This window comes from Perca fluviatilis, chromosome 2 (genome assembly GCF_010015445.1).
Source record: "Perca fluviatilis chromosome 2, GENO_Pfluv_1.0, whole genome shotgun sequence".
Taxonomy (NCBI): Eukaryota; Metazoa; Chordata; class Actinopteri; order Perciformes; family Percidae; genus Perca; species Perca fluviatilis.
Window position 1 is genome coordinate 26,747,982 of NC_053113.1, and position 25,912 is coordinate 26,773,893.

Sequence of the window (25,912 nt, forward strand, 5' to 3'; positions counted from 1 at the left end):
TTTATGTCAAGGTGGTTCCCTGTTCTAATGGCAGTGCAGTTTTTAAATTAATGGTTGTGTGTCTGTGCGTGTGTGTGTGTGTGTGTCACACTGAAAGAATGTCTAAATGATAGCAGATAAACCTATTTTAGCATGATGCACTGAAAGAAGGATAGCAGATCAACCATCTAGGCCTGCCTATTTTAGCATCATGCAAACCTGCAGCATCGGAAATCAACCCGAGCAAAGGCACTGACACGTGAAATACACACAGACAAAAATGACTCCGCTCACAGGTGAAATTTGAAAACCTTTGTAGGAATATGTATTTAATTTTTAAACTCTACATACATTCATACATCTCTCAATTAGAGGAGAAGACAGTAAGTGTGTAAAATCTGTATGTGTGTGTATGAGAGGGTTGCAGGTTGGGGGTTCCAGCTGCCTTCTGCACACCTGCATATTTATCATGTGCTTACAAAATGTGACAGACACACATAATGAGATAGGGAAACAACATGGGCCAAGAGACAAACTGAGTATGTATACATGTCTGTGTGCACGAATGTAGTGAGTAGTGAATAGTGAGTGTCCATATGTGTACAGTTATGTACTTGCTGTATACGTGACAATTAGGGGTTACACTGAGGTGGTTTCGGACTAGATTGATTGTATTCATAACGTGCACATAAAAGGAGTATAATTATGAAATCCATTGTTCATATTTTGAATGAGAGCTGGATGTCCACTGTCAGGTTACTCATAACATTTAAACAGTAAATTATTATAGCAAAATATATTTTCAGTAATCTGCATAGGTCCCGATTGGAAAACTTTGATATCCCTTGAAGGGGCATGAAAAATCACATTAACAGCAGCTTCTCTGATTACAATGAATAGGGGTTGCCCACTCACAAGTGCCCCTTGTGAGTGGGTGGGTGTGTATCTGTGAGTGCACCTATGTTATGTATTCATGAATATTGTATGCAAGTATGAGATGGATTTGGTCAAGTATGAGTTTGTCTGTGTGCATGAATGCTTACATACATGTGCCTGTTAGTATGCCTGCATATGCAACTGCATGTGCATAGACACATACTTACATATAGAATCACATAAACATAAGGGTAATTATGGATGTGTATCAGGCATGCATGTCACCCTGCATTACTGTTTGTGTGTGTATGAATACATGACTGTATGTGTGAGTGTGTGTGTTAGTCGCTATCTTCTCTCTCCTGGGTCTCAGCCAGGGAGCTCTCATCAATATTCTCCAGGCTCTCGGCATGCTGGATGCTGAGCTCAGAGAGCGGGATGCTGGGTAATGTAGTCTGTTCGGGGTAGAGCCAGGGCTTGAAGCCAGGGTTGTGTCTCTGCTTCCACTCTGGATACTTCAAACAGGCTTTGTTTATCTTCTTCATTGCCTAAAAAGAACAACATAGATTAAGAACACACAAGTAAGACAACATATCCATTTATTTCACTGTGTCGATTATCAACAACTTCAGCTAGCAGGAAGGAAATGATTGTACTTAAATGCTTTGCCAGTATTAGATATGCCAAAAATAATCTCCGTTAATCTGCAAATGACTTACATGAGGAGCAAGGAAGTGGGAAGACTTGTTGACAACCCACTTGGGTAACGAACCTGCAAAGAGAAACAGAGTGAACAGAGGAATAAATAAAAAGCTTGCTCTATTACATGTCATGTCATCCAGGATCAAAGTGGAGCTTTGTAACTTGCTACTCACTGCAACACATTACAAATCAGTGATTAAAGACATTTACACAATTAGCACTTGCATGCAAGAGTGTGACAGGAAGTGAATTAAAGGGAGAATTAGATCAATGAACAGAGAAAGAGAGAAGGGAGAGAGAAGAGGGATAGAGCGAGGCAGCAGTGAAATAGACTGTCCTTCATATGGTTACTATGGCGACTCATTTTGACATAAAGGCAGGGGAATGAATGATTCATTAGAACTTTGAGCCTGCGTTAAGCACCTGTGCGTGCGTGCGTGCGTGCGTGCGTGCGTGCGTGCGTGCGTGCGTGCGTGCGTGCGTGCGTGCGTGCGTGCGTGTGTGTGTGCGCTCTTCAGTCTTGTTTGTGTACTTCTATTTATGCATTTCTGTATATGTTGGTCCTTGTGTGTGTGTTTTTGATGTTGACTGCCTTTGTGTGCGTGTGTGTGTGTGTGTGCTAGTTACCTCGTGGATCTACCTGGGCCAAGTAAGTGAGAGTACAGTGGTTGGTTGGTCCCTGGTCCTGGATCATGTAACCAGTCTGAATGGACACAGCTCGCACCTTGTCCTTTTTAGGAGGGTATTTCTGTAGAGACAATACACATACATACACAGATTCTTATTGGAAATAACATCCTTATTCAGTGCATGTACCAACCTTGAAAAGGGCAAGGAGCCCCGTGAAATCTTCATTCATTTTTGGTAGCTCCAGATTTAATTGATTTATTATGTAAATGGTTAAATGGTCTGTCAAATGGTCAACATACTTTGTGCAGGGTAAGCACTAGGATTCTGGGGTGCTTTTCTGTTTTGTGTTTTTCTGCTGCCAGTCAGTCATCTTTCTGATGCAAATCCAGTCCACACTATTCTGTGAATAGAAGCAGCAAAGGCCCACTATTCCACTGCTGGCTCCTCCGATTATGTCAAGATTATTATTCATGATGATAAAGTACAGCACTGGTTAGCCTGTGCTAATTGGGACAGGCACACTGCGGACCACTTAAAAAGCACACAGAGCCGCAGTCAGCTAAAGAACCTTTATCAGAGGAGACCTTCAGATAACTGCTTTATCATTTCCCCACTATTTGACTCATATTTATGCTGCCTGCACCTCTCTACACCTCTCTAGTAGACTACATTGTAGGAATTTCTGCTAGCAGTACAATGACAGCTTTCGTGATACACTACATCTGCAGGTTTCAGGGAAATATGGGACAACATTATAATGTGCTCACGTAATGTAGAGAGACTATATGATTTGAAGTATTAGTCACCAATGAGAGGTCTCTCTACATTCTTGACACATCCGCCATACCAGGAAACTCCATATCTGACCTAATAATCAGTCAACTACTTGATTGATAGAACATTTACTTAACTTGATTGATTTTTGGATGATGGTCAGACAAAAATAGCTATTTTAAGTCATTACTTAACTCACAATGGGCTTTTTAAACATTTTATATATTCAACGATTAATCAACAAGACATAAGCGTCTACAGCCATGCTAGCAGCTCTGTGAAGCTGCACTTACTGTAGGCAGAGAGCTGCTTTGAGCTTAATGCTATCATCAGCATGCTAACAATGCTCACAATGCTAACTGCTAACTGTACAAAAATGCACAAAATGTCATCCATCCAATAATAGCACTGCTATCCCTGGAGCCAGGCTGCCATTGTGGCTAAAATAATGCTCAACAGATCAACTGATAGTCATTAGCTGTAACCCTAATATAAATATATAGGCCTCTCTTGCAAGAACTTTATACTTCGACAGTTACTACAGGGCAGTTTCAAATAAACGAGTGAATAAGCAGTTATCAATCATGGGAAAGAGAGCAGATGAGTGTAGTGTCAAATACAGTATAAGTGGACTGACGGTGGATGTGTGAACTCAGCACTCCACTAAGGATCCCCCTTAAACTGCACTCCACAAGCCAAGCTCTCAACTCTACCTAGTGACCTTGGCTAAACACACACACACACACACACACACACACACACACACACACACACACACACACACACACACACACACACACACACACACACACACACACACACACACACACACACACACACACACACACACACACACACACACACACACACACACACACACACACACACACACACACACACCTTATTAATGCAGGAATGCGGAAGTCAACAGCTAAGTGTCACATGAAACGTCTTATCCTTTTGTAAACATTATATTAGTGAGGTGAAACTGAGAAACAGAGGGAAAGAGAGACCAAGGGACAGACAGAAACGCAAGCTAGACAGAAGAAAAAGAAACAAGACAGGAAAACAGATCACGAGAGGTACAAGTTAAACAACTACTTGGTAAATTGAGTAGTTGATTGTCAGAAAATGAATCGGCAACTATTTTGATAATCAACTTATCAAATAAGTAATTTTTCTGCCAAACATTATCTGGTTCCAGTTCCTCAATTGAGAGAGAATGTGTTCCTTTTCCTTGTCTTATGTTATAGTAAACTGAATATCTTTTGGTTTGAGACTGTTGGGAAAAGGCATTTTTAACTATTTTCTGACCAGACAGATTAATCGAATATGAAACTGATCAGTTGTTGCAGCCCTAGAGAGAGGTCCAGGCTTTTACACATGATAGTTTTTTTCCTCTTCTTCCTCTTGAACAAGAAACACAGAAATACAGCCAAAGTTAAGGCTGGAGTTTTGTGCCTGATTCTAAACCGAAACCCACTCACGTGGTCTCAGCACTCAGTTTGTTTTACTGGCCTTTGGCATTCAAATTACTCTGGTTCCTAAAAAGCACGACTGGAAGCTGGACTTAAAACACAATGTATTCAACTGAATCAAATTATCTACCCTATACTTAAACTGAAGAAGTACCAGCACAGTACATTACATCATTTACCAAGGTAAAAGCAACAAGGGCTGCCAAACTCATTTTAGTTTCTGAATGCAGTAGTTGACACACTGACACACACACACACACACACACACACACACACACACACACACACACACACACACACACACACACACACACACACACACACACACACACACACACACACACACACACACACACACACACACACACACACACACACACACACACTGACACACACACACACACACACCCCCTTAAGCTTGCTTAACTGGATCAACGTTCATGTCGGCTCAACAAATGTGCACTCATTTCAAAACGGGCCATTTGTTTTCCAATGCACCTTTGAGCACATGTGCACAGTTCTATTAAGGGTGAATAAGCAGGGCCCCAGCTGAGCATGCATAAGCCCCGTTTGTGTGTTTGCATGTGTGTGTACTCACGGCATGTTTGACAGAGTAGTTCATGATGATGTAATCTTTCCCCATTGCAAGCCAGGAGCGAAGAGTGATGACATCGCGGTTCCGAAGAGGACTTGGACACTTCCCTGTTAACACACAAGATAAATCTGATCAACAAAACATTGTCCTGCAGATCAATGTGCACTTTGTATGCGTCTCTGCTTCCCTTTACAGCCCCAAATCATATTAGTGACAAATGAACGCTTGTTTACACTTAAGTGTGTAACATACATGAGTAGTAACCAACATCCGCGTTGACGGTAAGTTTCCCGATATCGAAGGTCTCAATGACGTTTGTGTCCCATTTCTTTCTGTATTCAATGTCATGGAGAACGTCGTACATGGTCTCAGCCGACACGTCCTTACACACCATCCGACACTGTGAAGAAGAGAGACAGAAAGAGTGTTCATTTTTAGACAATAAAGCAAACGTACACAGCTAACATAACTGGATCATAGACTAAACCAGATTTATTGAGTTTACCACACGTAGCTCCTGCTATTGCACTGATGTTGCAAAACATTTCAGAGCTCTATCCAATGCAAGTGTTGAGGGATCCTGCACACACTCATGAATTTGAAAGAAACACACATGTATACACACACACAACTGGCAACTGACGTGTAAACAATTCGACATCAGTTGGTCAGAGAGTATTAGAAAGCTGAGAAAGAGACTGTGTGTGTGTGTGTGTGTGTGTGTGTGTGTGTGTGTGTGTGTGTGTGTGTGTGTGTGTGTGTGTGTGTGTGTGTGTGTGTGTCAGAGAGACAAAGAAAGTTTGGAGAGAATCAAGAGGCAGGCTATTGACCACAGATGAGTCATTACTAGACATAAAATGGAAAACAACAATAGTACAGGACAAGGACACACGCATATACACTTCAGATAAATTATAAGTATCATTTTCTATAAATCTAGGAGGACTTAATTGTTTATACAGCCATACTTGTTGATTTAAGATATAGTGTGTTACGGTGCATTAATGAAACCCTGCCTGTGTCAGCTTCACAGGAGTAGATGGCAATGTACATACACCCCGTGTAAAAAGAGGTCTGCGGCCCTCGAGTAAAGCGGTTACTACAGTTACAATTGACAGGGGGAAATGAGCTTAATAATAACAACAACAACAAAGAAGGACAGGAAAATGGAGGATGAGCGACACAAAGAAACAAGAAGAGCAAATGAGAGGTCAAAAGGGATCGAGAGAAAAGCAGAGGGAGAGAAGAAGAGTAAATGAGAAAGAAATGGACCAGGGGTGGTTGTCTGTCCCAGCTGATTTTAACTCTCATTAGAAGTCAGTCCAGGAGGGTTGAAACTCAATCTGCACCATCTTCTTTCCATTGTTCCCAGAGGGCTTCATTTAAGAGAATGATCACCAACTTTACACTACATTTGGCTGTACAGCTGTCTTTGGTGCAACAGCACAAAATATGCACTACAAATTTGTTATCTGAAGTGTTCATTCAGATATGGATCTACAAATACTTTTCCTAATCACGGAATAAAAAAATAAAAAAATCATATAATAACATGACTAAGGGTCTACAGCTCTGTGAGTGTTTATTTAGGCACAAAAGTGCTAACATCAGTATGCTAACATGCTCTGGCAATACCAACATGCTGCAGTTAAGCGGGTATAAAGTTTACCATGTTTACCATCTTAGTTTCGCACATTAGCATGCTGACATTTGCTTATTAATGGTACCGACAGACACACTGAAAAGTCTCCATTTCAGAAAGACCCACATTAAGTGAAATTAAATGTCCTGGGACCAGATATTATTATAACTCTCAACGTCCCATTTTGGCTTCCAACCTACTTGCTAAAGAAATATTTTACTACCTCTAAATCCAAATTGCTGTGGTTTAAATCAATTCCATTTATATAGCCTAGCCCTTAGACTTAGCCACAATTTCAGAGGGCTTCACAACCAGCCACACTTTGTAACAAAAGAAATAGAAAGTGCTCAATTGAAATGCCATTCCCCCCTTACACAGACCTCTCACCACGAACGAGGAAATGTAGATTGTGTGCAGAGGGCCGGTAAATGCAGACTAAAAACAAAATACCATGTTCAACATGTGAATGTCTGAATGTGGCACAGGGCATCACCCGGTCTAACCTCTTCATTATTTTAATCAAGGAAATCATAGGAGCAATGTTATGGTTCTGTTTAGAATGTACACTGGTCAGATACTAATACTCATAATATGAACAGGAATCTGAAAAAGTCCTGTTAGACTACTTATTTTACTTTAGTATTTCCATTTTATGCATCTTTATAGTTCTACTCAATTTATCTGACAGCTAAAGCTACATGTGATCAACATATATACATGCCACTCAGTGGCTACTTCATTAAGTACACCTCAGTCTTCAATTGCTGGACCTGTCTCCACAGCGCTGTGGAGTAAGGTCTGTCTACACCACACATACACTCTAGGATAGGAGGAAAAAAAAACTGGGTTGTTTGCATTTCTTTAAACCAATCACAATCAGGTCTTGGGAGGCGCTGAACTGCGGACGCAGCAATGGTGGCTCTTCAAAATAGTCGCGGGAAGCAGCCTGTTTTGTGGGAACATTTGCACTCCCTAAAAGAAAACGCGATATACAATATTAAATTTAGTTAACTGTTCCCACAATAGTTATGTGAGATATTTAAGCTGGATACATGGTTAAACATGACTTGCTTTTAACACCGTATCGCCGTGTTTACTTCGTCCATATCAATCTTCACCAGTCGCTCCCAAAACGTCCCGGTTAAGATAGTAAATGCTGTCAACATATTCTTTGTAAGTCTCTACAATCATTCCATGAAAGAAACAAGCAGGCCTGCCTTATTGGACGATCCAAATTGTCTTCAAACCTTGAAACTATTTCAGCTTGCAATTTGCTAGCTCGAAGTTTGTTGTTGTTTCCCGAGGCGAAGGGATTTTGAGAACAGCAACATACAGAGAGCGGAAGGTGAGGGACATGCGGTGTGCGAGTCACGCGCCAGATGTCAGGCTTTATCCTGGAAACGTACTTTCGTTGATCCAGACTACAATATACACCTGTAAATACAGTTTCTGCCATAGTCTATTTTTATGACGCCTAGAATGTTCAGTTTTGGTCAATTATATGTTATTATACCTGAGGTCCCAGTTAAAGGTGGTGTTGTACTGAACTACATTATATTGGGAGGCGTTTCTATTTTTTTGTCCTTTGCATTTTAATACATGAGGAGAGCAGAATATTAGAAATTCTCTAAATACAATGTAGGAGAGATTACAAAGCTCATGCGAGCTCATAGACTGTTCAAATGTGTTTACTGATTGTAAAGTAATCTGATACTGCTGTGCCTAAACTAATGCAATGCCAGTCTAAGACAACAGTTAACACTTTTACAAATATTCTGTTATTACCCAGAAATTGTTCTGTGAGTGTTAAGAGAAAGTTTGTGAACGGGGATATGGCTGCAGATTGACATTACAGGAAAACAACAAAGCCTATAACAGAGAATGCTGATGATCACTGCTGACCGCTCTGCTTATTATGGAATTAAAGGCTTATTTCTGACTCTTTAACATGAACTCTCCATACTGGAACTACAAAAAAAAAAACACATACAGGATACAGTATGATTGGATTTTGAAAATAAAGTGTACAAAAACTGTGCCAAAGCCATGTTGGTTGATGTATCTCAGCAGAAAAAAAAACAGATACTGCAAATATTAAATGTGTTATATCTACAGAAGGCAACCATAAGTAAATAATGACAGTACACCAGTATGAGTAAGGTTGTGTGTGTGTGTGTGTGTGTGTGTGTGTGTGTGTGTGTGTGTGTGTGTGTGTGTGTGTGTGTGTGTGTGTGTGTGTGTGTGTGTGTGTGTGTGTGTGTATACAGATTGGCAGAGGACTTGTAGGTCAGAAAAGACCATGGAGAATAATGGATGTTTTGTATTCACAGGCAAACTGAAACAGGAGTAGGAGGAAGAAGGAAAACCAAATGAAAAGGAGACATAGGAGAACTGTATATGCCAGGTCTCTCCTGAAAACAGAGATTTTATATCTCAGTGAGACTAACCTGGTTAAATAAAAAATAAAAATAGGGAGCAAAAGACATCCAGTGCAGAATTAAGACATACAGCCAGCTAAGTACACATGTGAATAATTCAATTACACACTAATTCAGTGAAGTCAACAGATGAAGCAAGGAGATGGAGATAGAGAGAGGCGGGTGAAAAAAAAATAAAAAAAAAAAAAAAAAAAAAGAGGAAAAAAAAAACAAAAAAAAAAAGAAAAAAAAATTTTTTTTGTTTGTTTTTTGTATTTTTTTTTCATGCCTGGTCTGAGTCCACACTGCACCCACTGCACTCAGAACACCCAATGTGCTCTGACCCCGGCACATCAAATCCACTCCACCCACTACTCATTCTCTCCCATATTCCCTGTCTCACCCGACTTCTCTCCCTGCCACTCTCTTCCTTCCCTCGCTCGGTCCCTCCAACCTGTCAACTCTCATAGTTTGCTCCTCTGGGTGCTGATACATGATTGAGGAAGACAATTATGAAAGAATGGAGGAGTGTGCGTGTGTGATTCAGAGCTGGGCTTCCCTGTGTGTCAGCAGGGGGGAAAGTTAACCCAGGTGTGCGCATGGCAGAGACGCAGTCTGACAGTTTGTCAAACTACTAGAGTAAACAAAGACCACACACTAACAGACACCCACGCATTGGGCAGTGTGTGTGGAGTCCTGTGCTGACAAAATATATGTTGTTGATGGTTACAGCTGTGATACAGATGAATATGGCAGTGGCAATGATTATGACGATAATGGGGCTGATGATAATTACAGTAGATCGCTAATGATGATGATTGCCAGTGTTCTCCCTCTCTCTCTGATTTGGATATATCACTTTTTCTTTAGTGCTATTGTTACTATAGTGAAGAGGGAAACAGGAAGAGAGAAGATGATCAACAGTCACATTAATCATTTGACATGCATCAGCAAAGATGCATGCTTTCATTTTGTCTATAAATAGAAGAGCTGTATCTGTGGCATCTCTAATGCCCCTACTCTAATCATTTTGTGAAAAGGGATAAATAAACTTGTGCCATGTCCGAGTTTGGATGAAATGACTTACAGATTGACTGTGTGTGAGACTAAGTGGAAAACAAGTGATAGAGAATGATGTACCATGCAAAATAAAGCTCCTGTAACTGTCGTATTTACATAAAGATAAAGTATAGATAGGAACCCCACTGAAACTCCAAATGTGTGCGTCTGTTTGCAGAGCTGTCCTGAGGAAACACACCTGCCCTTACCCTCTACACACATACAGGTACAAGGGTATAGGGTACAACTAGATAGGCTGGGAAAATCCCTCTACTGTTGTGGCCCCTGGACACACCTACTGTACCTACACAGAAACACACACCTCTTTATTTAACAAAGTAAACACCTGGTGGCTTATGCTCCTCGGACCCGGATCTACGCACGCGCACACGCGCGCGCAGACACACACACACACACACACACACACACACACACACACACACACACACACACACACACACACACACACACACACACACACACACACACACACACACACACACACACACACACACACACACACACACACACACACACACACACACACACACACACACCAGATTTTTAAGTCCTGTAAAGGTTGGAAACAACCTACCAAAAACTGTCAGCTGTGAACAAAAATGTGTTTTAAAGTGACTGTGACAACACTAAAAGACATTTGAGCCAGTTAAGCACTAAAGTGCCAGTCAGTCAGGTTTAAGGCTAAGTGGAGACTGTAGTGTCTACTGGCAAAGGGAACTGCAAGTATAACAGTGATATAATAATCCTTTTTTTTTTTCTTCTTTCATGATCAATTTAAACAATGTTCAGGGGGCTGGAGGTCCCAATTGCTGCTAGATTTGGTGGCTGGATACAGAACAAGTCACACTGTATTTTCACCAGTTAGTCTATGTAAGTATTTATATGAACTAAGTATGAATGTACTGTCAGTAGGTATTTATACATTAACGGGAAACTTCCACCAGTTAAAAAGGTGAGACAGCTCACCTAAGCAAACAAACTACATCATACGCTTAAAACTTAATTTTCTTCAAATGATTGATGATCTTAATAATGTTTTTAACTACAATTAGAAAAGGAGCTGGAAGTTGTATTGAACGGTCACTTTGTATCTTAACATGTGTGTGCAAACTAATTCTTAAATTATCTATTCTTATTCATGTATGTTGTTGCCACAAATGTGCTGAATTTGTTTTTTGTCCCCGGAACACTAACAACGCATTATTAATGACTGTGGTCAAATATAATGTGTTAGATGGTATACGCAGCAGTTTTTTTTCATGACTTAAAGTGTCATCCCTCTCCTGACGACGCCTCCAGATCGACTCCCAAGACAAACATTCACATTCGAGTTAACTGCCATGACTGCTATTTGACTAGATAACAAAGTTTGCTCATCAAGTACTTTCACATGCCTGTCACATTATTTACCTTACCTAAACAATGATCAGGAACTACTACATTTGTTCCATACCTATAAGGGCTGCTCGATTATGGAAAAATCCTAATCACGATTATTTTGGTCAATATTGAAATCACAATTATTTTACACGATTACTCATTGACTTTTGGAAAGACGTAATTATTGAAATTAAAAACAACAGTGAAACAGTTAGACAAATCAGCAGTGAAAACACCTTGAACTGTGAAATTTCCCTCTAATACTTTTCCCGTGTGAGCCTTTTTTTTCCTCCATTCAGAACACAGGACAAAACCTAATGTGCAAAATAAATGTTTTTCTCGACTTATCACGATTAAAAATCGATTCATTGCACAGCCATACTACCTACTGCACCTTGTGTAACTGTATTAATGTCAAACTGTAGGCAGTTCCAAGACTGGTTAATAGTTTACTTAATTAATACCTACAAATAATTATGATTAACCATCAGTTATCAGAGCATAAACTAATGTAGCTAGTTGAATATCCTTTTCAGCCATAATCAGTTCTTTTGTCTGTTGTATTATTTCAGCTTTTGTTTACTTCCCTGTGCTGTGTTAAATGACAAACTGTATGCAAAACCAACTCCACTAAGTAACCCAACACTACCTTATATGCTTTTGGGTAGGGAGACTTGAAAATAGTTTCACTGGCAGAGGATAATGGTATCTCCAGAGAATTAAACCTGCCTCCAGAGGCTCTCACTTTGCTTTAGTCCTGGGGATTTCCTATAGTGTGTATCAGGCATACATTCACAACCCCACCACTGTACACACTTATAAAAAGATAAGTGAATCTAACACAGGATGTAAAAAAAAAAAAAAAGTTACACACTGCAGGATTTACAGTTCCACTGCTAGCATCATATTAGGACTATTAACACAACCCATTTGTTTGCGTGCTTACAAAAGGGACAACATATAGTATGCTGTGTCAATGCTGTGTCATCTAAATACATTTGTTTGAAAAGCAATGTGCTGTTGGTGGGTTGGAGAAGCCTCTGCAACTAGCATGCAGCAAAAAGCAGCAGATAAAGCATGTCAGCAGTTTCAATCATATAGGAATTTAGAAAAAGCACTTCCCTGCCAATTGGATTATACAGCAGGGTCTTTTTTTTCCCCTCCCATAGAAAGTGAGGATATAGGCTACAAGTCAAATGTATACTTTGTTGTATTTTAACATATTCTAGGGGCTTTCGCTATCTTCTGTTTCATACCTGCGGAGGTTAACAGTCTCACCTTCATTTTGTGGATGGGCTTCCCCTCTTCCAGACCCTGGGTCCACACCGTGATGCCCCCCTTATTGTGGCTCATACTCCAGCCTTCATCGCACAGACACTCCGCCTTGAAGCTAGCGAACGCCCGGTCGTCCGGGATGGTCACAGTCTGTCCAGACATGGCTTGTTACCGCAGGGTGGGGGCGGTGGGAGAAGAGAGGGGTCTAAGAGACTCCTGTTGGGCCCAGAGGAGACACGATGAGCAGGGGAAATGAAGGGAAGCAGAGAGCCAGCCACTCTTGTCCTACTCTTCTGTGGAAATAACTTGTGTAATTAAATTTCCCGAGAAGCTTTTGTAGGCTGCGACGCGTCTTGTGATGATCAGTGTGCGTGTATAGTGTGCGCGTTCAGGGAGGTGAAACAACCGCAATACACCCCGCACAAACTATAATCAAACAGATGTATAAAAGCACAGCCTCACACAGGTGATGATGGCACACAATAATAAGGCAAAGAAGTGTCAAACAATGAGATGGATGAATCAAATGTGCCTTTTAGTTGATCACGGTGGCTGAATAAGTTTCAGCCGAGGTTCAGCAGTCCTCAGAAACAGCCGCTCTTCAGACAAGCCATATGTTTCTGTTTCCGCTCGTCTAACTCCCTCTTTAACGTTATCTGGCTTCCCCTCTGTGCGTCTTTCTCTATCTCTCTATCAATTGTGGTCTTCCGTGAGCTAATAATCATTTGCGGCGGCTCTCCATCGCTGCGTCGCAGGTGGTGGAGGAGATGCAGTGAGCAATAAGAGGAAGAGGAGGAGGTGGGGAGGAGGAGAAATCAGGCTGAGCTGTACAGGCAGGCAGGCGACGCAGGGACTGCTACAATGGAAACGCCTCCCTGTGCTGCCTTTAGGTACTCCTCGTAAAGCTCTCAGCCTCTTTGCCTTTGCCTTAAAAAGACATTTTGTTTATTGTATCGTCTTTTGATTGGAAATAAAGCAAGGTGACTTTTAAGGAATTTAATTGTTTTTTTTCTTCTTTTTCTAGTTAACGCTTTCGCTAACGATTTCAGACATCCTGCTTTAAAACGATATGCTGCTACTTGCGATACATGTGCCTGTTGCCTTCCAAAACTGGTTTACATACGGTCTGTTACTGCTTCACATTGTCCTGGTTGTTTTGAATCACTTTGTTTCATAGCCACTTTAAAAAGGTACTCAATTGAGTTTTTAAATACCAAAATGTCTATGGAGCGATATTTTTGTTTTAGCTTTAACGCTGCTAATTAACATTAATCAAAAAAGTGACTTTTTTCCAGACATTTTTCCCATATTATACACACACACCATGTTACCAAACCACGAATGTGAATACAACTTAAAGCTAGGCTCACTGCATGGTTTAGCCTACTTTAATCACCAACATTTTGGGAAACCTAACCTAATCCAGTTTATGCTAAATTTGTTTAGCCTATTTTGTTAATGGGAACAAAATATGGTGTATGACATCCATCCATTTAATGTTAAATACATCTGTTTTCAAACACAATTCTTCCTGTAGGCTAGCTAGCACTTATGGTAACGTTAGGGTAGAGCTTACCGTTAGAGCTTGAGGAAAGATAACCCTGCCAACAGCCAGCTAAGTGATTTAGCACAAACTTTGGAAGCAGATCTGAGTTCAAGAACAGGCTCACATTTGGTCAATTTTTGAATGTCAAAAAAAATGGCCTACCTGTTGACCCAGGAATTGCAGGTCACCCGCGGAGGGAAAAGAGGCCCACGTTTTCTTTCATGTCACGAGTCATTGTGAAATAGCCCTGAACAACACTGACTGGCCACCCAAACTCTATTTTCCAGCACACTTTTATGAATATTATAGATACATGTATATACATTCCTTGCTGAAATCCTGCATTACATTTCCTGCATGAAAATTGTGAAGGATTGTGACCTGAGATGCTGCAGGAAATGACATAGGAGTCCTACAGGAAAATCTACAAGATGTTTTGGCCATAATCCTGTGGGATTCAGAATTATTTCATACAGGACTCCTGCATGGGATTTCCTGCAGGGTTCCTGCACTTTTTTTGTAAGGGATAAGAAGCTGTAGCCTAGGCCTATACTGTTTTCTACAGTTTAAACATGCAAGCAGCTCCTGTATGATTACTCTATTTGTTTATAGTTTCCATATTCCCGACAGTATTTGAACGCAACCCGCGCTAACAGTCTATGTGCCATACACGCGAACCTTTTTGCAAACTAGTTGCAGCAGCGGGGGCGCGCCTGGCCCTTGTTGGCTGACGTGTTAAAGTCAGACTGTTATGTATCTTTACACTGTCCTACACTCTATGGTTAAAGTATTAGGAAGTCTTCACCTGTCTTTCAGTCATGCTTCCTTATTCATTGCTGGAGTTGTCAAGAGTTGGAGTTGTCAGTTACAACAAGTTACAAACTCGCATACTGAGAATATAGCTCTATATTTAATTCCCTGTAGCCTAATGCAGTATAGCCTATGTTTGTAAGTGTCACTGTGGTTCTGTTATATAGGGCCAACCATCTACATCAGGGGTGTCAAACTCATTTTCACTAAGGGCCACACTGGAAAAAGAGAATCACTCCAAGGGCTAGACATGTAGAGTTTATTGACGTGATTTTGTTAGGCCTACTGCATGTCACTTTTTCTAACATTTTGGTAGCTTTTTTCCTAATTTTTGTTGTTTTTTTTCCAACATTTTTGTGGCTTTCTCAGACATTAGTCACCTTTTTGTAAATTTGTTGCTTTTTCCAACATTTTTGTACGCTTTTTGTCGCATTTTTGTTGACATGAAGCCCTACAAAAGTCATCAAAAGAGTTCCTTAGCCATCATAGAATTTAGCAAATCAAGCAAAACAATGATACATTTTTTAACAACAACCTGTTTCAGAGCCTGAATATGAAAACTCTCTAACCCTAACCCGGGTCAAAAATTATTGTGACCCCAAAGTGATCTCACCAGGAGGAATAGAGCATTACATTGTCCTTTTTAAAACATAAAATATCCCACAACTATTCACTTTGTCTAGAACAGTGGTTCCTAAACTTTGGGGCACTGCTGGAGGGTAACACATGACCATGGGAAAACATGTGGAGTGAAACTTCAGTAAAAGTGTTTTTCACAGCAGACATTTTGACCTGTCAAACAGGTATAATCAACAACATAATTAATTGCTGCATTACATTGCAATTCCCTAGAACAGAGCCACAGCTAATGCTAGACAAGTCGAAATGTCTGCTTTATAAAAAAGTTAGTGAATGTGATTTATGTGGGGGAAACAAAACATAAACAAGAGTGCCCTAATGATTCAGGTTAGTAATATGTATTCACAAAGCAACATGTTAAATGCACAATGGACAGATTATTATTATTTTTTTTTTAAGATGATTTTTTTGGGGCTTTTTACCTTTATTATAGTGACAGTGGATATACATGAAAGGAGGGAGAGAGATGGGGGATGACATGCAGCAAAGGGCAGCAGGTCAGATTTGAACCCGCGCCGCTGCAGGACTCAGCCAACATGGGGGCGAAGGCTCTTACTGGGTGAGTTAGAGGCCACCGCAATGGACAGATCTATGACAGGTAAGAAAAGAAAGACTGGTGGTGCTCATCAAGTAAAATTCAGTCAAATCTTAAATATGAAAAAGCCCTTGCTTTCAAATGAGTGCTTTTGTGTTGTTATTTCAATACAATTAAAGGTAGTTGCTTTTTTTGACTAGTTTATTTGTACAGGTTGATAAAAATGTTTCTCCAGGGGAATTTATTAGAACCCAGCCATTGTTAACAAAATTAGTTTCCCCTGTGTTTGCCAATCCATTCTGGTCCATGCAGCTGGGCAGCTGACTTTATCATTTATAAGACACAAATATCAGCCATCACATAATTCCATTGTTGTTGAGATCAATAGTGATAGTGAGTTTTAAAAAAATGCTTTAGAAACATATCGACAGGTTAGCGTGGGAAACTTAAGCTGTATTTGTTGGAGCGAATGGATGTGTTGTCAGGTGTCTACAATAGCAAACCCACACTGACATTTAGATGGCATTGCTGGTAAAGGTGCCAGTGGATTTATGATGGCAGATCAGAATGTCCTCTATGATTCATGTCTGGTGAGCCACAGTAAGCCTATTGCCAGCAGTGCTAATTGCTTGCCCAGCACTCAACATACCCATCTAACAAATTGAAGCCCATTCTTGTATACGTCTGAATGGTTTGGCTTGGATTGTATTTCATTCACAAGTAAAGGGCATTTTCAACATTGTTACTTTTTTCCTGGAATACACTGTATCTTTTAGTGGTAACCTCTTCGTATGCAAGTAGGTGTAGATGGAAACATCCAGTAAAACCATCAAATTGCTCAACAATTCATACTCCCCATTCCTGCTACTAGTGAAAGGCTCTTTCTTTCATTAACTGATATATATTGCTTTAAAATGTTGAACTGTATATTTATGCATTAACTTCGCACTTGCGACTTGGAATGACTTAAAAAGATACCTAACAGCTACAAGTGTTTGCGCTATACAGGATTAACCCTATTATACTTTATTGACAGGAATAGATAGGTCAAACAGAAAAGAGCCACCCAAAATATAATCTATAAACAAAGCATCAGGCTGTCTTTGAGATTTCACATGAACAACGGTTAAAGTTACTCGGGCTATCGTATAATACTATAGTTCCTCCGTTCAATTAGGCCTAAGCGATGCACCCCAAACATTTAAACAAAGTGCTGTGTGTCCACAGTGTGTGCAGACTGTAGTTACAGTAGCCTATTGTCTGAGGCCTTTTGGAGGAGCAAACGCAAGTTTTAGTTTTTGATCTCCCTGCAGGGGAAACGGCCTCTAACATGTTCCGTTTGAGCTTCAACTTTACTCTATAAACAAAAGTGTATTGGGAGTTGCACCTGGAATGGCCTCCAGCCTGAAAATAAACAAGAACTTTGCTATTAAAATATGAAAAGGTGAAGTGAAAAACATGCATAATAAGTGAATTTCCCCATTGTGGGATGAATAAAGTAGCCTATTATCTAATCTAATCTAATGCAGCTGTCAGAATAAAACCAAAGAATGCAGCCAATGGCCAAGTGTGACTTTGCTCAAGATTCAAAGGCATTATACTGTCAGCTATTTCCATCAATCAATAGATAATCTCTCTCAAGAGTTAAAGACCACACAAGGGTTCACAAATGGGCTCTTCCAGTCCCTCCACTGCTGGCTGTTCCAATTTAACGGGAGAGAGGAGCAAGAGGAGATAGGATGGTGAGCGGCCTCTGACGAGCTGTTACCACCTCCATCTTCAGCCAGAGAGGACATTATTTCTTCAGCTTCTTCTTGTGTTGTCACCCCGCTGGGAGGTGTGCTAACAGGGCTTGCAGCAAGTGAATCGGTCGTGCTGTTAACGTCATCGCTACACAATTTCTTAGTAAAACCAAAATCAATTAAACTGCCTTGTTTTGTTTTTGCCATGGCTATATGCTAACTGCAGAATAGATTTCAAGGACTTTGCGCGCCGATTAATGGCCTCCAACGTTTCTATTTTTTCCACGAATCTTTGAGTTAACGATGATGAAGAATAGCATGTATAGTTATCTTTATTGAAGTGAATTAGGTTTAAATCGCCGTAATACATGAATGAATGACATATTTTTTTGCAATTTTACACATACTAATCCACGATGATCACATTACACAAAACTTAAATTGCACGTCAAAATGACGTGCAATTTAAAGGGAGCCGAGCTCCCCTGCCCCGTAGTTCGCACCCTGGATAGTTTTGTATTACATAAAAAGCACAGTATTCTGATGGGATTGAGCCTTAACATTACAGTTCACCACTGTGCCCCATTGAGAAAAAGACCTAAATTAGCATGTGATTACAGCATGTTGTATGTATGTCAACACTGTATCAGTAGCCTAGGGCTACTCTAGCCAAATCTAGAATTGTTTTAATTTGCCTCATCAGATGAGAATAACTAATTTATCCAGCCATTCTCTTACTAAACTGCCTGAAACTGAACTTTTGATGAAGATGATGACATTTGCCTGCAATAGTCTGTGTAGGCTACAACACACAACGGCACTGTGCTTTTGGTGCCATCTGGCGGCCATGATGAGCCATCAAAGGACAACACGGACAAAACAACTGCTTGTTTCATCAAAATGTGTCACTGTGGTGAGTTCCCTGTTCTGTTCTCAGGTACGAAAGGATGTGAAACCGAAGACCAACTGTGGCATCATCTCCTAATATATTTGCCAAACAGCGTAATATTCAACAACTGTTTTATATTGTACAGATTAATCGAATGCAGGACAGCTAGCCTGTAAATCAAGCGGGTATTTTAGACATGGAACTTCAACCGTAGATTGTTGGTAACATTACGCATGCGCAAAAGAGGATCTAGCTTTTTTAAATCTGTTTTGTGTACCTCAATGCAGTTTGAGTTTGACCAACTATTCTATATACCTAAATATAACTAAAACGTCTCTGTTTTTATATATGTCAATGGTTTTTACTTGGTTTAAGCGAACACGGAAGTATGTAACAGATACACATCTCGCCACAAAGCACATGACACAGAAGTTTCCAGTAAAACAACATTTCCCAAAATGCATCGCCCGTTCTGGTGACATCCACGCTACGATGAGGTGAAGCGGTTGTTTTCGTCCCGATGGTTGTAAGAAGCTGCTTGGAAATTGAGGTATAACGGCATCGGAATCAACGCGGTGTCCCCGGCTTGTATGGTTTCCCTCTGGAATTACTGCCCGACTTAAGGTTTCATCCCCCGCTTTGGTTTTGGTGAGTTCATCGCCATGTTATCATCCGTTCCCACCAGGCTAATTGCTCGAAGGTCGCGCAGCCTGTCACCGTGCAGCCGCGTGCTCCAGACCAGCGCAAGCGGTGCCGCATGCCAAGGCATCCGCGAGACACCGGCAGAGATCAAACGCAACCCCATCGTGTCCACCTCCCGGGTCTCCAGAAGGGGGATTTTAGCCGAGGAGACCACTGGTGCTAGTGTGAAACAGTTGGTGCAGTACCACCATCTCGCCCCTAGATGGCTGTCCAACCTGGAGAACCGCCGCGGCTCATGGGCGGCTTTGGCCAGCAGAGGGCGGAACAATAATCAGTACTGGGAGGAGAGCGGCCAGCGGGACGGAGGTGATGGCCGGAGGACAGGTGGAGGAGCCAGCCGGGCAGGAGTGGCCTCTGCCGGTGTGCTGTCTGCTGCAGCCGTGGCCTTCTGCCTGAAGAAAGATTCTGATAACAAAGGTAGACGTTATCGGCCATCAGTCATTGTGATTGTCTGACTTTAGTAATGAGGCACTTTGTATAGAAAATATTGTAAATGGATAATGGTGAGGGCCAGCAACCTTTGCACATTTTCACAAAATGCACACAAGTTTCATAGTTGTCAATTAAGATGGATTTGACTTGAAAAAAAAAAAACACACTACAGGCACATCCCTAATTTGCTAATGTGTACTCGAGTTTATTCTTCTTGTGTAATGTTTTCTGTTTCTGTTCTTGCAATAACAAGGTGATTCACTTCTGGAGGCAGCAAGGACCAATAACTCTGAAGATGTGGCCAGGTAACATACACACCACATGATTCAAGGAGGCTGCTTAGTATAGTAATGGTGTTGTAGATGTTATATTTATGTGACATGGCCATTTATTGCATTTAAATAGTCTAGTCATAATGCTAGAGAACAGCAAATAATACCTTTAATTTGTCATGATGGCAGTGGACTGTATGGGGATAACAAATACCGGCAAACGATTTTGAGCTGATCCTGTAATTTAGGATGCTTTGGACAAAGCTCAATTTCTGGACACATCCATTAGGCTAGATGAATATTGGTTGACATTGATGGCTGAGGTGGAGCCATAGTATTCGTGGTTTAAAAGGAATGGAACAACTACCTGGTTGGATTTGTTCTTGTTAGCTCAAATTTAGAAAGATACAGCATTTCTTGTTATCTCTGGGTTTTTTTTTAGGTACAAATTAGTGGGGAATCAGTAGAGCTTTGTGATATTGATATAACCTCAATAATGTCATGACTTTGATATCGGGATTTGGTTATTGTAATATGTAATTGTTAAATTATACAATTTATTTGGCTGTGCTAAATTTAGTCAGAAACCATATCCCCTGCCACTAATTTTTAATATTATATACATATCAAGGTATTGAGGCAGAACTAGTGCGATAACTTAATTTTATCCATCTCAGTTTGCACTACATTTAACTCTATTTACTTGAATAAAGACACCATAAGTTGTTCCATCCCCAGTGATCTTTGCAGTATAATGTCACTGTCAACATGTAAGTGATTAGTAGAAAGTAGAGAGCATTTGTTTTCCTGTGAGATATTGTTAGGTTAATGTGAGATATTTATTTTTTGTCCCCACTGCTCTTGTAAATTATCCATCATCTTCTGCTCTTTAAAGCCTTGTATAAATTACACATTATCTGCTGGGGCCAGTTTCTAGAACAGCTAGGATCATCTGCAGTTATGAAAACCGTTATATCACTTGTAGTTGTTGTACCACCAATAACCACCAGGTGGAAGAAGAGTACTGTGTGTGTGTGTGTGTGTGTGTGTGTGTGTGTGTGTGTGTGTGTGTGTGTGTGTGTGTGTGTGTGTGTGTGTGTGTGTGTGTGTGTGTGTGTGTGTGTGTGTGTGTGTGTGTGTGTGTGTGTGTGTGTGTGTGTGTGTTGTGTGTGTGTGTGTGTGTGTGTGTGTGTGTTCTGTTTGCAGAACGGATGTCACACTCGTCCACTCAGAGCTCTCCATTTCAACAGTGTGCCTTGATTTGGTCTCTTTTCTCTGATATGAAGCTTTTTAAAGATTTGTTTCTCTCACTTTGCATTACCTTTTGTATTTATCTTCTCTAGCTCAGATTTAAAAAAAACTTTCTTTAAGTCTCTTACAATTCCTCTACCAACCAGAGCCAACCAAAAGGAGCATGTCAGGTCTTATAGTACTTCAGCGTCCCATCTCTTCTGCTGATAATATTGCATTATAAATGTTGAGTAACTATGAAAACAGACACAATTGAACAAACTAGTCACAGGGACATGCTCATAAAATTTGGTGTAGAAGTTTTTCTTGGGACACAATACCAAAGAGCTGGCAAATATGTTAGTGCCTTTTGGTTACATACAGTAAGTACAGTAAAACACATGGTGCCTTATATTGGTAGATGGTTGGATTCCCTGCTTTCAGTCATGCTGCTCACCTCTGTGCAATAATCCGACTGATCTCATGAAGTGGCGTATGTATGACACGCCAATTCGTATGCCATTTTGGCGTGTTAACAAGACGCAAAATCACTTCTTAGCGTGTTTATCTACGCAATTCGCCCGTCATCGACCTACATTACGTGTGAATTTTCGTTGTAGCGAGTAGTATAAAGGGACGTAGGTCCGCGGATGGGTAAAACACAGGACTTTCACCCAGGAGAGCTGGGATCGCGTCCCACGTGTGGCGATTTTCAGCCGTATTTTATTTTTTTTTATTGTTTTTTTTAAGCCTTCCCCAATGTTTCTTTGCTAAACCCAACCGTTTATTGTTTTCCTAAGTGTGTTTTTGTCGTGGTTTTTTTGTTTTACTAAATCTTTTCCTAAACCCAACCTTTTTTTTTTTTTACACGCTTGTGACGTTGTTCTCGCGATAGTATGTCACATTCTCGCGATAACACGCAACGTGGCGACGCCACGTGGTGGGTATGTTTACATCCGCTGTATACAGCGTAGACATACACGTGGATAGCTCAAACTGCGTACAGATAACACGCCATTTGGCTTTAGGAAAGTGGCGTGTATGTTTACGCAAAGTCATGGTGCCATGTTGCAATAATCATTTTAATGTGTGTTAAATCAGTGCTTATGTGTGTACAGTGTCGTTGGGTATTTGTATCAGTGTATATGAGCGCACGTGTTTATCCATGTATGTCTCCGATTTGCTGGCTTGGGTTACCTGTGTGCCCATGTGGCAGATGGTGTAGGTGAGAGTGCAGTGAGACAGTCAGCAGATCACAGATGTGTTAAGTGCTTTGTTTGGAGTGTCGGGGTGTGTCTGCTGAGAGGCAGTGGAGTGGATGGAGGGCTCATTTTCACACAGACTTTATAAAAGCAGTGGTGCTACAACAGTGGTGAATCATGATATAATCTTGATAGCATTTTAACGTTGAAAGCTGAGTATAAAGTTGATGTGCTGTCATGTGACCCAGCCTTGATCATAAAAAGCAGGTTCCACTGAGAAGGGTTTAAGTAGGCTGATAACGATGCTGAAAATGTAGGGATGGAAGCTGCTGTTAGTTCATATATTGTGCTTGTATTCAGTATTTTTAGATTTGAAAAATGTAATTTGTAAAAATAGTTAACATCCTCATTGCAGTTTAATTGCAGCCTAGCTTGTGAAACAGCATCGGTGCCTCTGTGATCCTATAGCTCACAGTAAAACCCACATTAAAGATTTTCTTAGGTTGGTATACCCGTTTTCATTTCAGGATTTACCCCTATTCTACATCAGTCAAACACCTATAATACAGCAAATTAGGGCTGCACAATTAATCGCAATGTTATTAAAATCGCACCAATGAACTAGTGCAATATCCAAATTGCAGGGGGCCACAATATTTGTTAAAGGCAAAATATGTGTCAAACCATTCTGAATTAAGTAGACACATCCCAGCCTACGAATTATATCCTACAGACTAAAGAAAAGTCTTTGTTTGTTTTTTAAAATTTTCAATATCTTTCAACGAAAATGAGAATAATGATACAAAAATGATTATTCCCTCCAATATCGTGAATCATATTGCAATTGCAATTATATATTTTCCTCATATCGTGCAGCCCTACAGCAAATAATCAAAAATGGCTTAAATGTTACTCTAAGCATAGTGTCACCTCTGTGTGTAGAGATGACCACTCTGTGAGCCGCCTCATTTAGATGTTTGACTTGCTTGACTGAAACCCTTCTCAATGGAGCACAGTGCACAGCTTATGTATTTGTGAAATACATAACCTCTGACTTCCCACAATGTCCCTTCTTTAACTTTACCTTCTGGTAAAATGAAGGTACCAAGACCTTCTCAGTTTGACTGAATCAGTACTGCACCCTGACAAGCTCAGATGTAGCTGAAGTGGTGAGCCTTTCTCTCTCTGCCCAAACCCTGATGCTGCATGCAGACCAGGCAGGGAAAAAAGGAGCCAGAGAGCGTCGGAGCTGAGTGCAGACCAGACAGAGGCCACGGTGTTGACTGTAAACACACACACTGTCTGTCTGCTCAGCACGTGAGACGACAGACGGATCACTTACACACACACACACACACACACACACACACACACACACACACACACACACACACACACACCGTGGACCGTGCCACTCCAGTACCTGGTGTCATACCCTCGAGCAAAAAACTCAACACACACCTGGCTTACAGACACATTAACTGGTCAAGAAGCAAGTGTGTGTGGCTTCAGATAAAGACAAAGATATCATGAGCTGGTTCCATGCTGGTGTGTCGACCAGGCAGCTTTATTCTAGCATCATTATATCTCTGTATGTGTGTATTTATACCAAGACCATATGGACAAATTCAGACACCCTCTACTATATGTTGATGTTAAATAATAACATAATTTTTTTTTTCCTTTTCCAACATCAGGCTGGTTAAAGAGGGGGTTGACCCAAACCACCGCCACCGTCTGGGTTGGACGGCTCTCATGGTGGCTGCCATCAACCGACAGCACAGGTCTGTGTGTTTTATCCAACCGAACCTACTGAACAAATGATGTGTTTTACAGTTCTGAGATGCCCTCCCCTGGTGAGCATACTGTATGTAACAGTAATGTAGTGTTTTGGTAGCACGCATCTGTCTGCATGAGTTAGTATGTGAGCATATGTCATCCATGTCCCCGCTCTAGTTGTTACAGTAGGTCTTCAGAAGTGCAAAGTGTGACTTTCAGACCGACAGACGGTCTTTACACGTTCCCCCATCTCTCTGTCCAACAAATTAAATTAGCCTCCTGGCCCCCAGAACACACAGCACAGAGAGGGGCCGAGGTTAAGGCCGGGCCAAATCCAATTTACAGGGCTTTTCCCCCCCCCCACTCTCCACCAGGACTGTGTCGTCACTTTTTTTGTTTAAGGGCCTCATATGCCCGTGAGAAGCATAAGGTAAAATTAGAATATGAAAATAGCTTAAAATACTTACTTACTGCTCACTTTAAATCTTAGGGTTACAGTTGCTCCCTCCTCAAGTTCGTAAGATAGTTTGAATTAATGTCACAAATGTGGGCCAAGTTAAAGTTTGTCGGTTTTCTTACTGTGTGTAATGAAGCGCTTTCTTTATGAAAATTTAATTGTCAATTTTCGGTTAATAGTCATTTATCAAGAAATCAGCCAGACATTCGCTGGTTCCAGCTCCTTCAAATGTGATAATTTGCTGCTTCTACATGATTGTAAATTAGATATCTTTTGAATTCTTCAACAAAATAAGTGATTTGTAGATGTCACATTGGGCACTCAGACATGATCACGATGATCATTTTATAGACAATAATCAATCAATAATTGTTTTATGATGATAATTGATAGTTGCATACTCTTCTACTCCCAGTCTGGTCTGTAACTCATCCTCAGAGACAAATATGATCATATGCTTTGATTATTTCAGTTTATGGTGATGTTTAAGCTACAGTACGTTTATATATTTACATGATGTGTGCTGAGTGATTTTTGGTAACATTGATGTATGTAATGTTTTTTTATTTTTTTTTATACAAATTTGGTTGTATGTGTGTTTGTGTCTGTATGCACTGCTTTTGTGTGTGTGTCACTGCCTTGTGTTTGTGTGTGTGTTATGAGTGCTATAACTCAGCGAAGCAGTGACACTCCTCTGTGTTTAATCCCGTCTTCCAACCCCCCAGTGAGCCGTCACTGCTGCAGGGAAGACAGAACATCGGTTCACACACATCAGTCACACGTCTCACACACACACACGCTCCTATCCACACGCACAAGTGAGGATGCATGTGTGGTTGCACGCACAAA

At 40.8% G+C, this 25,912-nt stretch overlaps 2 protein-coding genes across 4 annotated transcripts in view; one reads left to right on the plus strand and one right to left on the minus strand.

Moving 5' to 3' along the window:
• Window positions 1–276: 276 nt before the first annotated feature.
• On the minus strand, window positions 277–14,748 carry stard10 (StAR-related lipid transfer (START) domain containing 10). Of its 3 annotated transcripts, none has more exons than XM_039789950.1 (7): window positions 14,537–14,748; window positions 12,832–13,044; window positions 5,287–5,434; window positions 5,038–5,141; window positions 2,185–2,305; window positions 1,575–1,627; window positions 277–1,403 (listed from the first exon to the last, which is right to left on the minus strand). In XM_039789950.1, the coding sequence occupies exons 2-7, from the start codon at window positions 12,988–12,990 to the stop codon at window positions 1,197–1,199; spliced, it is 792 nt and encodes a 263-aa protein (XP_039645884.1). In that variant the 5' UTR covers window positions 12,991–13,044; window positions 14,537–14,748; the 3' UTR covers window positions 277–1,196. The 3 variants fall into 3 exon arrangements, with proteins under 3 accessions (XP_039645884.1, XP_039645868.1, XP_039645877.1); XM_039789934.1 differs by lacking the exon at window positions 14,537–14,748 and adding an exon at window positions 14,405–14,529; XM_039789943.1 differs by lacking the exon at window positions 14,537–14,748 and adding an exon at window positions 13,361–13,625.
• A 4,604-nt stretch (window positions 14,749–19,352) lies between these two features.
• clpb (caseinolytic mitochondrial matrix peptidase chaperone subunit B) overlaps window positions 19,353–25,912 on the plus strand; it is a 34,903-nt gene continuing 28,343 nt past the window's right edge. Inside the window, exons 1-3 of the mRNA XM_039780904.1 lie at window positions 19,353–20,108; window positions 20,377–20,428; window positions 24,525–24,611. Of these exons, the coding sequence (XP_039636838.1) occupies window positions 19,652–20,108; window positions 20,377–20,428; window positions 24,525–24,611 (596 nt within the window). The 5' untranslated portion in view covers window positions 19,353–19,651. The remainder of the gene's footprint in view (window positions 20,109–20,376; window positions 20,429–24,524; window positions 24,612–25,912) is intronic.

What these genes read in the sequence shown, in the direction of transcription:
- stard10 (XM_039789950.1), bottom strand. Translation starts at nt 12,990, where the DNA reads ATGTCTGGACAGACTGTGACCATCCCGGACGACCGGGCGTTCGCTAGC. An exon ending in AGCCCATCCACAAAATGAAG is followed by an intron (nt 5,435 to 12,831) that starts GTGAGACTGTTA and finishes TCTTCTTCACAG; the next exon opens with TGTCGGATGGTGTGTAAGGA. An exon ending in CCCACTTCCTTGCTCCTCAT is followed by an intron (nt 1,404 to 1,574) that starts GTAAGTCATTTG and finishes TGTTCTTTTTAG; the next exon opens with GCAATGAAGAAGATAAACAA.